General features: G+C 36.8%; 1 protein-coding gene across 1 annotated transcript in view; it reads right to left on the reverse strand.

The window, feature by feature from the left end:
• Positions 1 to 4,280: 4,280 nt before the first annotated feature.
• LOC140233312 (uncharacterized) overlaps positions 4,281 to 14,640 on the reverse strand; it is a 35,891-nt gene continuing 25,531 nt past the window's right edge. Inside the window, exons 34-43 of the mRNA XM_072313423.1 lie at positions 14,252 to 14,357; positions 10,595 to 10,751; positions 9,956 to 10,022; positions 9,442 to 9,508; positions 8,765 to 8,844; positions 7,688 to 7,820; positions 6,618 to 6,659; positions 5,681 to 5,746; positions 4,878 to 4,929; positions 4,281 to 4,489 (exon numbers count right to left, since the gene is read on the reverse strand). Coding sequence (XP_072169524.1) covers positions 4,479 to 4,489; positions 4,878 to 4,929; positions 5,681 to 5,746; positions 6,618 to 6,659; positions 7,688 to 7,820; positions 8,765 to 8,844; positions 9,442 to 9,508; positions 9,956 to 10,022; positions 10,595 to 10,751; positions 14,252 to 14,357 — 781 coding nt within the window. The 3' untranslated portion in view covers positions 4,281 to 4,478. The remainder of the gene's footprint in view (positions 4,490 to 4,877; positions 4,930 to 5,680; positions 5,747 to 6,617; positions 6,660 to 7,687; positions 7,821 to 8,764; positions 8,845 to 9,441; positions 9,509 to 9,955; positions 10,023 to 10,594; positions 10,752 to 14,251; positions 14,358 to 14,640) is intronic.

Here is a 14,640-nt window from a genome sequence, read left to right on the forward strand (position 1 = left end):
GTATCTTTGATAGTAAGGGGCCTCTACCAAAACTGATCCCAGTCTCCAGCAAGGTTTGCCTTCCAGAGGTGACCAGTATGCAGACCAAGGTGCCTCCAAATTAATAGATGTGTTAGATGTGAAATGTACCAATGGTACGGTACTTCCTCCTTAGGTGTCGTGTTTCTCAGTGGGGGCCTTTACCAGAACTACTCCCCATCCGTACCCAGGTTTGCCTTCCAGAGGTGAGCAGTCCAATGTGCCTTCAAATTAACGACTGTGATAGATGTGAAGTGCACCAATGATGTGAAGTGCACCAATGATATGGTACTTTCACCTTGGGTTCACTGTATCTTAATTGGGGACCTTTACCAGAACTACTACCTGTTCCATGACCGTGTTTGCCTTCCAGAGGTGACCAGTACCAGTATGTAGTCCGAGGTGCCTCCAAATCAATGGGTGTGTTGGGTGTGCAGAGCACCAATAATGTGGTACTTCCACCATAGGTGCTCTGTATCTTCGTAGGTGGTCTTTACCAGAATTTCTCCCTGTCAATGCCCAGTTGCGCCTTTCAGAAGTGACCAGTATGTAGTCCAAGGTTCCTTTATAAATGAAAACCTGTAGGTGTGTTGTGTGTCCATTGACTGTAAGGATCCCTTTCAAAAGATGACTGCATGTATGTCAGAATGCCTGAAAGTGATGGCCTTGTTTGCCAGTTAGACATGACTTGTGTATCACCTGAAGTGCCTCTGCAAACGCAAACCTGTTTCAGATGTGATTTGCCTCCATTGTAATGTTACGCTATCACAAAAGCCCTCTTCTCATCAACAAACTGTAAAACACAAATTTTCTTCGCAGCATGAATTTTTTTTTTGGCGAATTCGTGCCAATGGCATTTTTAAGGCATGAAAGTTTGCAACTTGCCACTAGCATTCAATGCATATAATATAGGTAAGAACTTTTGCATGCATTTTAATTTCCCGCATCTTAGCTCTCGCAAATTCACAAAATCAAAATGTGTGTTAATATTCCTTGTTTAACAGTACCTCACTGTCATGGCCAAGTTTTGAGTGTAACATGCAATTCTACTTCATGTTCAATTTGACTTGCTTAAGTAGAGTAGGAGTTGTAGTGTTGAAAGATAGTGGACCAAAATGAGGAATTTCTTACTGTTGTGCACAAACCAGTATTACATATTTGGCTGCGACCATTATCACTCTTAATGTCATCTATTTTGGTGGGAGAAACTTAAAAAAGAGCTCAACTACATTTTGAATGCCAATGGAGAGATTTGTTGAATTTGACTCATACATTGTACTTTGATAGTTTATGCCAATTGAAAAAATACTTTTACAGGAAACCAGGAAATTCAAAACATGTTTTCATTGGATGATAATTCCGTACTCCAAGCGATAGCGAGAGAAGACTTTAATTACAGTCTTCCCTTTACTGTAAAATGCTTTACCTTTCAGGTTACTTCATTGTTGGGTAAAAGATTCTTGGTACACAGTGTAATGACAACTCATTCCTGTATATGCATGTTAAACTTCATACATTACACCTTGATGGAATGGACTTTACTTGAAAACCTTGATATCACTTTCAGTATTATGCAAGATGTTTTAACTTTTGATACATTGTTAAGTTACTTTTGTTCAGTAGAATGGCTGATGTAAGAAGGTGCTCTTAAGGTTAATGCAAGTATGATTATATATTTCAGTTTATAACTAGTAGGAGTGCTTTCTCTCTTTGTGCCTTTGAGTGGGTTTGTGAGACTAGAATTTGTAAAGGGTCATTTTGACGTCTTCCAACAGGACAATCACATGCTCTGATATTGTACAGCATTGCAGGTAGCTTTTATACTATTTATTTATACAAGATTTTAATTGTCTTTAAGAATGATTTGCATGTATGACACATCGCGTGATGTGAAAGGATTATTTTTATAGATGTGGTAAGCTGTGCCAACTAATTCACCGAAAAATGTATTTTTTAACGTAGTCAAACTCTTATCACTATTAAATTGGACAGTTATCTGTAAGTCATTGCTTTTCCATACAAGTATATGTATCTGACTGGTGAAGTTTGTTAGATGTGAAATCTGATTGTACTCTAGTTGCCCTTGAAGGGGCACAGGGACAAGAGCTGTCAAGTCAATAAATTTAACATCCTTCAACTTTACAACCTATTTGTTGTATTGTACCATGGAGCTACACTAGCTCCATGATTGTATTATGGCCTAGTATGGCATTCCAGTGTGAAACAAAAATAGGTGGAGTGTCTTTGATTTATTATCTGTTATGTCTTGGGAGAATTTGCTGCAGAATCTACAGGGTTGTACCATCTTGTCATCATTAAATTTGGCAACTCTGAATTTTTACAGCATATCTTACACAGGTGACTCCCATTATAACAGAGTTTTAGGGAATTTTCTTTTGTTATATCAACATTTCATTATAACTGAACAATAAAGTGTATGAAGATGTATAGACAATAATTTCTGTACCTGAATTTTTACTTTGTTGTAACAAGAACTTTGTTATAACCGTGTTTATTGTAACGGGTGTGCACTGTACAGAGAAGGATTACAGTAACTGGTTACATTCATTGAATCTGCATAAAAACCATACCGAACTTTACAAAGAATTTCAGAGAGAAACAGTTCTTGTAATCTTCTGGAATGTGTTGCTGATATAATTTAAGAATCATTTATGAAGTATGAAGATAGTAATCTTGAGGTTTTTAAAATTCTGAGATGGAAATAAGTAATTGCCCAAATGAACAACATAGGCTCAACTGAAAGATATGGTACTCGCGCTATCGGACACTAACAGTGAATAATAAAGAATGTCTCAAAAAGATTCAGCACTAAACAGCAGAATGTGGTTTCTTGAACTTCATGGGTTGATAGGAAATTCAATGTTCATAAATTTCATTGTTCATTGAACCAATGTACATGTATTTGTAATATTGTTGCCCATGTTGGAGTGTGATGATTGGATCACTTTCAGATAATGTTGAAAAGATTGTACAAAGCTGAAACTGTTAGCATGTTCAGTGACAGTATTGTTGAGGTTGATGGTCAAAAGCTGTAATGATGAACCCAAAAATAGTTTTTTTTTTGTGATGATGTTTCCAAATATAGCCCCTGATAATTATGAACATCACCCACAGACAAAGCTATGAAGAATTTTTTTTTTCCAAGCCCTCTTATGATGTCATATAAAGTTTTGCTTGAAGAGTTTGTATTCACTGACATTCTTGTCTATGTTATCATTGCATTGGACATCAGTACTAAGCTAAGACTGTATGGTATTCTTACCTTTCTTTCACGTTTGGCACAAAGAAAAAATCTGGCTGAAGAAAATAAAGTACATGCTAAACTTTACTGAGAGACAATGTTCCAAGGTATGGAAATGTGTCTTATTTGATTTGTGCTTGTTTCAACAGTTTGTATTCGCATTGAAATACATGCTGTAGTGCTAGTGATAAATGTTAAATCAATGCTCTCAAATTAGCTTTATGAGTGCTTTAGTAATCATCATTGTAGACCAGACGTGGCATTCGCAAATAGATCATATTTTTCAGTAAGCATGTAATACACTGAGTTACAGGTGATCTCCCTTCCCCTGAAAAAAGAAAAGAAAAAGAAAAACACATGCACAACAGAGGGTCAGATTTCTAGTGTCTATTTATTATTCATATCTTCACTCAATATAAAATACTTCAATTTACATGTCAATAAAGAAAATAAACTGTCAGGAACACATTTACCAAGCATCAATGCTACTGAACCAAGTCTCATTTCTATTGGCACTTTATCTGTATGACATTTACATGTAAATACTATCGGAAGAAGACGTCCTTCAGTTCAATCACGAACAAAGCTCAAGAACTATCTTATATTCTCTCGAGCTTCAACAGATTACTGACTCCCCTCCCCCTTTTTAATCAACAGTACAGCTGTATCATCTATAGATTATGCAGTTTCAATCCCAATTTCTTTACGTAATGCTAAATTGTAAAGTGATAGATAATCAATCACTGAAAATGCCTCACGTCCTACATAATCATACTTTCGTAACAAATGTATCGATGTTTCAAGGGCCCAAATGGAATAAATTATGCATAACATCAAAGTGATAAATCTTGGCATGAAACATCCATGCTCTCCAATCTGCGATAATTCTATGTCAGCACCTCCTTCACATGGCGATGAGAAGTCAGTGTTTTTTATGGATTGTCTGTCCATCCGTCCGATTACTTTTTTCTCCTCAGCCATCAAATATCAAATACCTTTGTTACTCTACTATGGGGAAAAAAGACACCTTATTGTCCATTGTTAGATATTAGTATATTTCTATATAGCAAGACAAGTAAGGTTGCACATTGTTCTATTTAAACACTATTTTCTGTGTATTCTATAGCATATTTGTAAATCATTTATGAATATGCAGACGTCAGCTTGTCCGGATACGTTGATGCCTTGCAGCCCAGTTTCATGCGACATCTGTGCAATGAAATAAGAAAGAAAGAGAACAATACAAGAATTATGGATTGAATACAGCCATTGGTACACAACTCTCAATATTTTTACTGTTCAGTCGGTTTGAGTTGTTGCGGTCTGCGCTACCCAACAGTATTGCTACCAGCCAACTTAAATTTATTGCAGCTAATTTCAGCCCGTAGTATACTAGTAGGCCTATACAATTGCTATATGACACTTCCTCATTTTTAAACTCTGTAACTGTCATGATATCACGGGACGGTATATAGACGGTACGTGTACTGACAATTTTGCTTTTGTTGATTTTTTTTTAATGATCGTTGTTATTCGACTTCGATAACAACTTGAGTCTGACTAGATCGAAGTTACCAGAAATATCACGAAAACTTACATGTTGGCTTCGGAAGAGGTTGTAGCATGATTGATTCTTCTGGCTCGGGCGTCTGTAGAAAAAATAAAAAGCCAATTGTCAGAAGTGACGATTGTGGTAATGAAAGTAGTAGGCCCTACTAAAGATATGAACAATGGTGAACAATAATGCCATCATTGTGATTATAATGATAGAAACATCAGATACAACATCAGTGTGAAAATAGCAATTGCCATGATATTAATGAATGAGGGATGGATAATGATTAGCCGGGGATCATGTAGAATGCATTCGTAAAACCCTTATATTCCCTGCTTTAATAGCATATTATGGTCAGTTGTATGAATGTCCTACATTGGATTATTAGTGCATGAGATCAGCTCATATTACCATGTGGACATGAGTTTTAGTTTTATGCATTGGTCCTAGTTTGATTGCCCTTTTTTATGTTGGTTTTTTTTTTTTCGTCCGTGTGCAAGTTTGTGTTTGTCTATTAATGACTGACAGTATTCCGATTTGTTGTTGTTGTTGTTGTTTTTTTTTTTGGTGTATTGATGTTGACATGTTTTTGCTGTTGTTTTGTTTTTTGTTTGTTTGTGGTTTTTCTGTTTTTTTTTGTTTTTGTTTTTTTGGTTTTTTTTGGCGAGAGCACTTTGCATACATCTTTGTACTCAGTTACAAACACGAAGGGCATATGGGCCGTATAATAGTTTGTGAATGTGCGTAAATGATCGTGGAGACAGTACCCGAACGCGTATCCATTGAATAATGAACTGGATCATCAGTGATCATGGAATATCTTAACAAGAGCATTCAATACTTACGATGGAGACATCTTCCACTTTTGAGAACTCCATTTCAAGATCGGCTCCCATAAATGCCAGTCGGACCTGCAACAGTGGAAATTTAAACATGAATGATTATACAGTGATATAGACTTTGTCATTTCTAATTATGCATAGAGGAAATACAATGATGATTACGGTAAAGGAAGACGTAAATCAGTAAGACGTATGGTAATTAACTAGAAATATTTCGAAATGTTTGTAACACTATGGAAACTTGTTGTTTCAGGGACACCATTTATCTTTAATGTATTTTAAATGCTGGGTAAGCGTACCTTAGATTTCTGTCTATCTGTCTGTCTGTCTGTCTGTCTGTCTATTTTCTCTCTCCATCCATCTATATCTATCGCCTTCTCTTTCCCTTTCTTTCTTTTTCTCGTTTATTTGGTGGGAATTGGTGGGTGGTGTTAATTTCGTAAATCTAGCCAGATTTCTCTAGCTTATGGTTGTAGCGTAGTATCCAAGTACATTCACACACGAATATTTTGCCATCATTCAATGCATGTAACACATTCTATTATATTTTGAAAAACACCTGCTCCACGCAAATCAATATTTCACAATCAGCCGGTTACTGATTGGTTAATTCAGGACAGCGCGGCGTTTCTTATCCATTAATGCTGAATATAGCGTGGTTGGTGCCGGTTCATCATTACATCAAGAAATGGCGCCATATAAGAATAGTCACAGTGAATAATAGTTTTTGTCTGCTAACACCTCGCATCATTTAGGCTAGTATTTCAGACACGACGAACAATAATGAATTCCAAGAAAACTAATGAGCATTTTCTATTGTGTTTAAACTGACTTAGTTCATTCCTATTGAATCAAGCTACACACTAGTGATGAGACAAGTCAACGAGAAACAAATGTTATTACGTATTCTTGAGCAAATATATTAATTGTAAAATCTCACCTCGGGGTTGCACAAGCCATAGAAAATCGCCAAGAATAAGCCCTGAAACAACAAAATTATAGTAAAAGAGAATAAAAGGAGGTTTAAATCATATATTTACAGTCGGTCACAGGGGCGGATCCAGGAATTCGGTAAAGGGGAGGCGCCGTCACAAAATTTAAGGGGGGCTTACCGCCCCCCCCCCATTTTTCTAATTTCCTTTGTTTTAACCAGAAATAAAGGGGGGGGGGGCGTACGGTGCGCCCCCCTCTGGATCCGCCACTTGGGTCTTTTGTCACAGGGACTGTTAATACATTTTGATCTTTGCATCTTTTATGAAATATTATTATGTAGGTCCTACATCATGCAATATTGTTTTATAAAGGTCTGACAGAGAACTGCATTGATTTTGTGCACGTAGTCACTCTTGAGCCATTAGCTCTGAACTCTATCCAGCCAGCCAATACATAGACGCATCACACACCATCACACACACATAGGGTTATGCCTACACGCACAAATCATGGAATCTGAAAGTTATGCCTGATAAAACAAAGCGGTTGTGGGGAAAATATCAGCGACTGGCATGGGCTCTCCAATTGGCAACAGTGACTCTCGACTGACTAAAATGCGTGTACAGTGTTTTAAAAACCTATGAAATAGTGTGTAAATCATTTCGTTCTTTTCTTTTTCTTTGTATTAAAATGAACATCCAAAAGTGAAATCAATCAATATGCGCCCTGTTAGTGTAAAGTTTACTGTGAGTGTGGTAGATCACATCAAAATTACCGGACGCAAGATGGGGCTTAAGTCGAAAGGATGGGGAAAAGGATAACATTTGGTGATTTCAAAGTTGAAACTGGGAAGAAAAAGGTACTATACAAATATAACTGGCATGCTCAAGGCATCCAACATGCATACACTCGGATCGCCTTGTTTTCGCGTTTAAGGACCGTCTAATCTTATGACTTGATAAGAAACAATACAGTCATACTGTAAGCGCAATCAGAACGCAGAAATGCTCAATGTTATAGCCCATTTTATATATCCCACACAAACAATATTTTTGTCTTTGTTAATCCATATCTTACCTGCAACGCGTGCATTGCCGTGTAGCAATACGTGATTTCTATGTACCGGTGGTTGTAGTAAACCTCGACCACATAGAGTGACCACGTGACCGACATGAATAGGATGGCGAGAACGGTCGCCCTTAGACTGGCTCTACAGTTACATCGAAGCAAGCAAAGAAACAAAGAAACAATGTAAAAATAACAGAATAAAGAAATTTATTACTCCATGAAAGTACCGTATAATCATTTACTTACAAGACGAATACGAAGTAAAAGCTGACCATATGGAAAAAAGGGGGAGGGATGACGACGTAGATAAAGATGAAAAACATTTGTGTGTGTGTGTGTGTGTGTGTGTGAGTGTGTGTGTGTGTATGTGTGTGATAATAACAAAAAAATATCCTTTTATACTCTTGAAATTATATTTTGTCAAGATGGCAAGTACGGTTTCTAATTTTTGCTTCAATCCTAATACTGTAAACTTTAAAAAAATGTTTATGTGATTGATAATGTCATACACTGTAAAGAAATCTCATTAATTTGCTACGAAAGCATAGCATGATTTGTGAAAGATGGTGAGAGTGATTGTGATAACATCGATCATCATTCCAACTGCACCGAGAATATCTTATTATATTCGTTATCGTTATATTATTTTAGTACTGAAAAGTGATGAAAAGGTATAAGTAAGTTTTAATTCAAATGCAGAACCCACATAGGTTAAGTTATAATCATGTTGGACGCAAAACTCCTCTAAAGACCCACTCATGATAACAAACGAAGGAAAATAATTTAAAGTACAAGCGCGATGTATATCAGTAAACGAATGGTGTAGCATGATATCGATCACATTTGACCGCAAAAAGGCGCCATATCCACTTACAGGAGTAAAAGGTTGAAAAAGAAAAGAAGAAATGAAATGCACGACAGTAATAATTATGACAGCCTTTTTTTTAGGTCTTTCTTTTGAACTAACTGTCAACATGCTTTAGTTTCAATAACAACAACAACAACAACGACGACAACAACAACGACGTCGACAAGGACGATGACAACAACAATTTAAACATTATAACGATAAAAAGAAAAACTTACGCCCTGGATTTCAGCAAGTCTGATCGTCGTGCTTCCTTCGTCGTATTCCGATGCACTGCAATGGCGATGAGGGCAGCAATCTAAGGAAACCAGGAAAATAATAAAGCAGACAATGACATGTTGATTTATTATAAAGAAAGATTTGCTCTGCTCACAATCGTGACAATGGCAATGGGAATTTCGTGTATAATATGTTCAAGTTGAAGAAATCATATCATGTTTGCGTGCGCGTCTTATCTATTCAATTCACATTCAGCACCACAGCAGCCATTATCATCATTCGTTGATCTTAACAATATTCTTTCGAATATTTCACGAGCTTTCTTTGACACATTGATGCGTTGGAAGGTCTTCTGTGTCGACATCAGCAACTTTTAAGGAAAATCCATTTCTAATGACATCAGCTGCAAAGAGTAGCAATCGATAGAATTGCAATCAAATTCATCAATATGATCCTATTTGCTTCTTTTCAAACAGTATCTGTAAATCACCATGCCTGCACAAGAAGTATATCGTCTGTATGCAAAGATTTTCTACAAAGCGCGTGCGAGGAAAACAAAATGAACAGGTTGTCAATCAAATGTGATTTGCGGTTTCACGCCCACATACACACTTTTGTTCTCCTTCTTCTTATTCAATTTCTTTTTAAGTTACTGATACAAAGTTCCATCACTTACCAACATCATCCCCAAACTTGTGCCAAAGAAAACCCAGAGCGCGTTGTCTTCAAACGTAATCCAGCATCTGAGAGATGAGACCACACATTGGATTAGATATTATTAAAGATTTGCAGTAATGTCTTTCTGCCAACTGCCGACAAAGATATTATAACTTCCAGGATCATACTTCTTCATGAATTGAGTTATCCTATCTTGCTGTGACTCATAAGACAATCCTTCCGAGGGAAACGATATCATATCAAAAAAAGTTTTAAATAGCAACTAAAATGACACAGTAGTAATTATTATGATAATGTTTCAGCTGACACAAATGAATAATATCACAAATAGATCATCGGTATTTTTTCATTGATTCATTGATGACCTATTACATAATATAATTATGAATATCAGCAGAGACAGCGTGCTAAAGGCAGTCGAATTGATAAGATACTGTGATAAAAAAATGTTAAAGATGAAACAAATATGGAAATCGAAACCGACAAAATGAAAAAATAATATTATCACTTACTTTTCTGTGACACCGTATCCGTTGTACGTACGAGCAAATGAAACGCCGACAACCATCAAAGGGATACCTGAAAGACAAATGTAAATCCAAGAATACATTGACACTTTCTGTGCCAGGGAATTTGGACAATGTGTATGACGCTATGAGATTTTCTGTGCCAATCGGTATTCAACACGCACAAAATATTGATAGACACCCTCTCATGCCTCTTTCTTTTCCTTCTTTTGTAATTGCTGACAAAAAGAATATTCATTGTACAACCCAAGATGAAATTTGTGAGACAAGAGCCTCATTGCCCTGCCTCATTTGCATAGTGACAATATCCGATATTATACCATGGTGAGAAAACGTTTGAAACTTATAAATTCTGTAATTTCATAACATATTTGAAATTCTCAATGTTTTGATCGTTACAAGGGGGAGTTTAAGCAAAAATCGACAACAACAAAACAAAACAAATAACAGAACTTCTGTTAAATCATGGTTTGTCCACATACCAAACTAGAAACACATTCAATCTTTTGCATATTTTGCATATTTTATTTGTTGTTGCTTGAATTTCAGTTTGGGCAATTATAAACGCAAGTGCCTTCAAGCGCAAGACCACAAATAGATTGCATATCATTATTGTGTGCTCACCCCACGCGATGAGGAAGTAGTATCTGAATTTTTCCTTAAATGGGATGTCCTTGGGATTTTTGACTTCAACCCAAAGATGAAAAGACTGCATGATAATCCAGGAGAACACGCCCACGTAGAAGTACTCCGTCACACACGCCACTGCCTTGCACGAAATCTTTATGATGCAAAGAAGAAGATACATATATACATAAGCGATAGAAAGGTAGACAGATATATAATAACTAGAGAAGAAATATAGATATCCTCATCCTTATCGGACAATCTTGCCTCATGGGATTATCGCCAGACATTTCTGACACTGGCCTGATAGTGGACCAACACAAGTCGGATTCATCAGACTTCGATCTGATACACTTTACTTCCGACGAGTGATCGATGAGAAAAAAAAATCTCTGTGGAATGGAGCTGTTACACAATATATCTAAATCCTGCTTAATTGAAGTGAGCACTGGAATGGATTTGTGAGTTTGCACAAGTGCTTAAACATCTATACAGATTTAAACTATTGGTTTCTACATACAAATAGTTGGCCATTGATTTGGTATTTCACATCTTATTTCTGAACAGAGACGACAGATGTTTAAAACGGAAGGAGCTATAAGATGCCGCAAAATGCTTTCTCATTTTTTTTTGTACCGTCAGAAGGCAAGATAAATTTAAACTTGTAGAGGTGGGCTATAGAGGGTGACATTTTCAGAACATGCTCATCACACCTTAGTTTGATGACTTTTTACCTACTGACACCATTTTTGAAAAAAAGAATGAAAAAAGTGCAAAATCCGGGGTGCCCTGGCCGAAATCGTAAAAAATCCAAGATGGCCGCCGTTTCGGCTTTAAAAAGACATTTTTAGCCATAACTCGGCTATTTTTTGGTCTATTGTGATGATTTTGGTGTCTAACCCCATGTTTTAGGGGTCAAGGGAATGGACTATCATGATAATTTTAGTGTAAAACCTAAGCTTCTACATGAAACTAACCTTTTCCCCATATTTAGGGTTAAATTTTTTCCGTATTTTTTTTTCAAGTCATGTTAACTACCATACTCTTAATAACAAGTTCTAGCAATCTGTTTCTTTTTGTTTTTTTTTTTTTACTACCGACAATACAGCAAGAAATATACAAAATAACTTACGGTATACATATGTGTCATGCCAATACTGGTCATGTAGCTGGTGCATTCAGAATGCATGGTAACTGTGGAACCAGTATTGTACTGTATCTGCTTTATAGTGTCCATTAACATTTTGGTCCTAAGACCTTTAACAATATAAATAAATAGATATGATAATAAATATTCCTTCTCCTTTACCCCTACCCCAACTGCCATTTTTTGCACTTTTTTTCCGTATTTTTTTCAAGTCATGTTAACTACCATACTCTTAATAACAAGTTCTAGCTCTATCAACGTGGTGTTTTCTTGCAACAATACAGCAAGAAATATACAAATAACTTACATTATACGTGGTTTACATATGTGTCATGCACTACAGGTCTGAATACCAAATGTTTATCAGCACTACAAAGCAGATACAGTATAAGCACTGGCTTCTGTTACAATGTACCATGCATCCTGAATGCACAAGCCACACTATACCGATATGTGCATGACACATATGTGAACCATATGTAAAGTTATTTGTTATTATTTATTATTATATTTATTTATTTATATTGTTAAAGGTCTTATGACCAAAATGTTAATGGACACTACAAAGCAGATACAGTATTTAATACTGGTTCCACAGTTACCGTGCATTCTGAATGCACCAGCCACATACCAGTATTGGCATGACACATACATGTATACCGTAAGTTATTTGTATTTCTTGCTGTATTGCCGGTAGCAAAAAAACAAAAAAAAACAAAAACAGATTGCTAGAACTTGTTATCAAAAGTATGGTAGTTAACATGACTTGAAAAAAATGCTGAAAAAAAGGCAAAAAAATGGCGGTTGGGGTAGGGGTAAAGGAGAAGGAAATTCAACCCTAAATATGGGGAAAAGGTTAGTTTCATGTAGAAGCTTAGGTTTTCCACTGAAATTATCATGATAATCCATTTCCTTGACCCCTAAAACATGGGGTTAGACACCAAAACCATCACAATAGACCAAAAAATAGCCGAGTTATGGCCAAAAATGTCTTTTTAAAGCCGAAACGGCGGCCATCTTGGATTTTTTACGATTTCGGCCGGGGCACCCCGGATTTTGCATTTTTTTCGTTCTTTTTTTCAACAAGGAAAAGTAGAAATTACGCGGTGCGTAATATATGTCCCCGCCGGAAGTAGCATTTAGTAGCAAAATGTACAATATAGGTAAAAAGATCAAGGTCAAAGGTCAAAGAAGTCAAAGGTCAAAATTCTATGTAGAAGTTTTGAAGCCCTCACCTAGTGCCATCACATAAAGCAAACGGAATCGAAATCGGGTTAGAAATGGCGAAGGAGTAGCATTTTGTAGCCAATGTACAATATAGGTAAAAAATCAAGGTCAAAGGTCAAAGAAGTCAAAGGACAAAATTCTGTGTAGAAGTTTTGAAGCCCTCACCTAGTGCCATCACATAAAGCAAACGGAATCGAAATCGGGTTAGAAATGGCGAAGGAGTAGCATTTAATAGCAAAATGTACAATACAGGTCAAAAATCAAGGTCAGAGGTCAAAGAAGTCAAAGGTCAAAATTCTGTGTAGAAGTTTTGAAGCCCTCACCAAGTGCCATCACTTAAAGCAAACGGAATTGAAATCGGGTTACAAATGGCGAAGGAGTAGCATTTTGTAGCAAAATGTACAATTTAGGTCAAAAATCAAGGTCAAAGGTCAAAGAAGTCAAAGGTCAAAATTCTGTGTAGAAGTTTTGAAGCCCTCACCTAGTGCCATCATATAAAGCAAACGGAATCGAAATCGGGTTAGAAATGGCGAAGGAGTAGCATTTTGTAGCCAATGTACAATATAGGCAAAAAATCAAGGTCAAAGGTCAAAGAAGTCAAAGGTCAAAATTCTGTGTAGAAGTTTTGAAGCCCTCACCTAGTGCCATCATATAAAGCAAACAGAATCAAAATCGGGTTAGAAATGGCGAAGGAGTAGCATTTTGAAGCAAAATGTACAATATAGGTCAAAGGTCAAGGTCAAAGGTCACAACTGAAATTCTTTATAGAAGTTTCAAAGCTCCCATGTAGTGCTATCATATAAAGCAAACAGAATCAAAATCGGGTTAGAAATGGCGAAGGAGTAGCATTTTGAACATTTTGATCACACACGGACGCACGGACGGACGCACGGACGGACACACGGACGCACGGACGCACGGACGGACACACGGACACACACACGTACGGAGCCCGTTTCATAGTCCCCTGCTCGAACTCGTTCGGCGGGGACAAAAATGGTGTCAGTAGGCAAAAAGTCATCAAACTAAGGTGTGATGAGCATGTTCTGAAAATATGACCTAAAATTGACCCTCTATAGCCCACCTCTATTTAAAGATGAGAAGGCAAGGGGCTACAACCGCTATCGAGCTTCATCGATCACCTGAATTACAATAACAGACAAAACAGAACATGAATAAGCAAAACAAAATTTCGACTAAAACAAATAATGGTTCCACTTTTGTTTTCAAAACACATGGGTGTCTAACGTAACGTAAGAAATGAGGACAAATGATTTTACCCAGTCAAGGTTCGGAAGGAAGTCGATGACCACGACAGTGATCTCGGCAAAGAGCATAGAGAGCAGCATGTTGATATGGATGGCGTTACGAAGCGTGCGGATGTCACTGAGGAGAGGAACGGTTAAAAAAAAAAATACAGAATTAAAAAAAAATCAGATGCACCGCTAAACAAGAGAGAGCTGGGACGCCCTCAAACTCTTGACTCAGACACAAAAATATACCCCTGTAAAAACTATAAGCCATCAGGTCCTTGACAGATTTTGCTGCATAAATGACCAGTTTCTCTTCATCAAACTAGCAACTCTGAATCTAACTCAGCATCTGATATGGGAGATTAGAAGACTGAAGATAGACTGGTTAACTCGCAAGATCTTCATTAATCAGAAAA

Source organism: Diadema setosum, chromosome 9 (genome assembly GCF_964275005.1).
Source record: "Diadema setosum chromosome 9, eeDiaSeto1, whole genome shotgun sequence".
NCBI classification, from domain to species: Eukaryota; Metazoa; Echinodermata; class Echinoidea; order Diadematoida; family Diadematidae; genus Diadema; species Diadema setosum.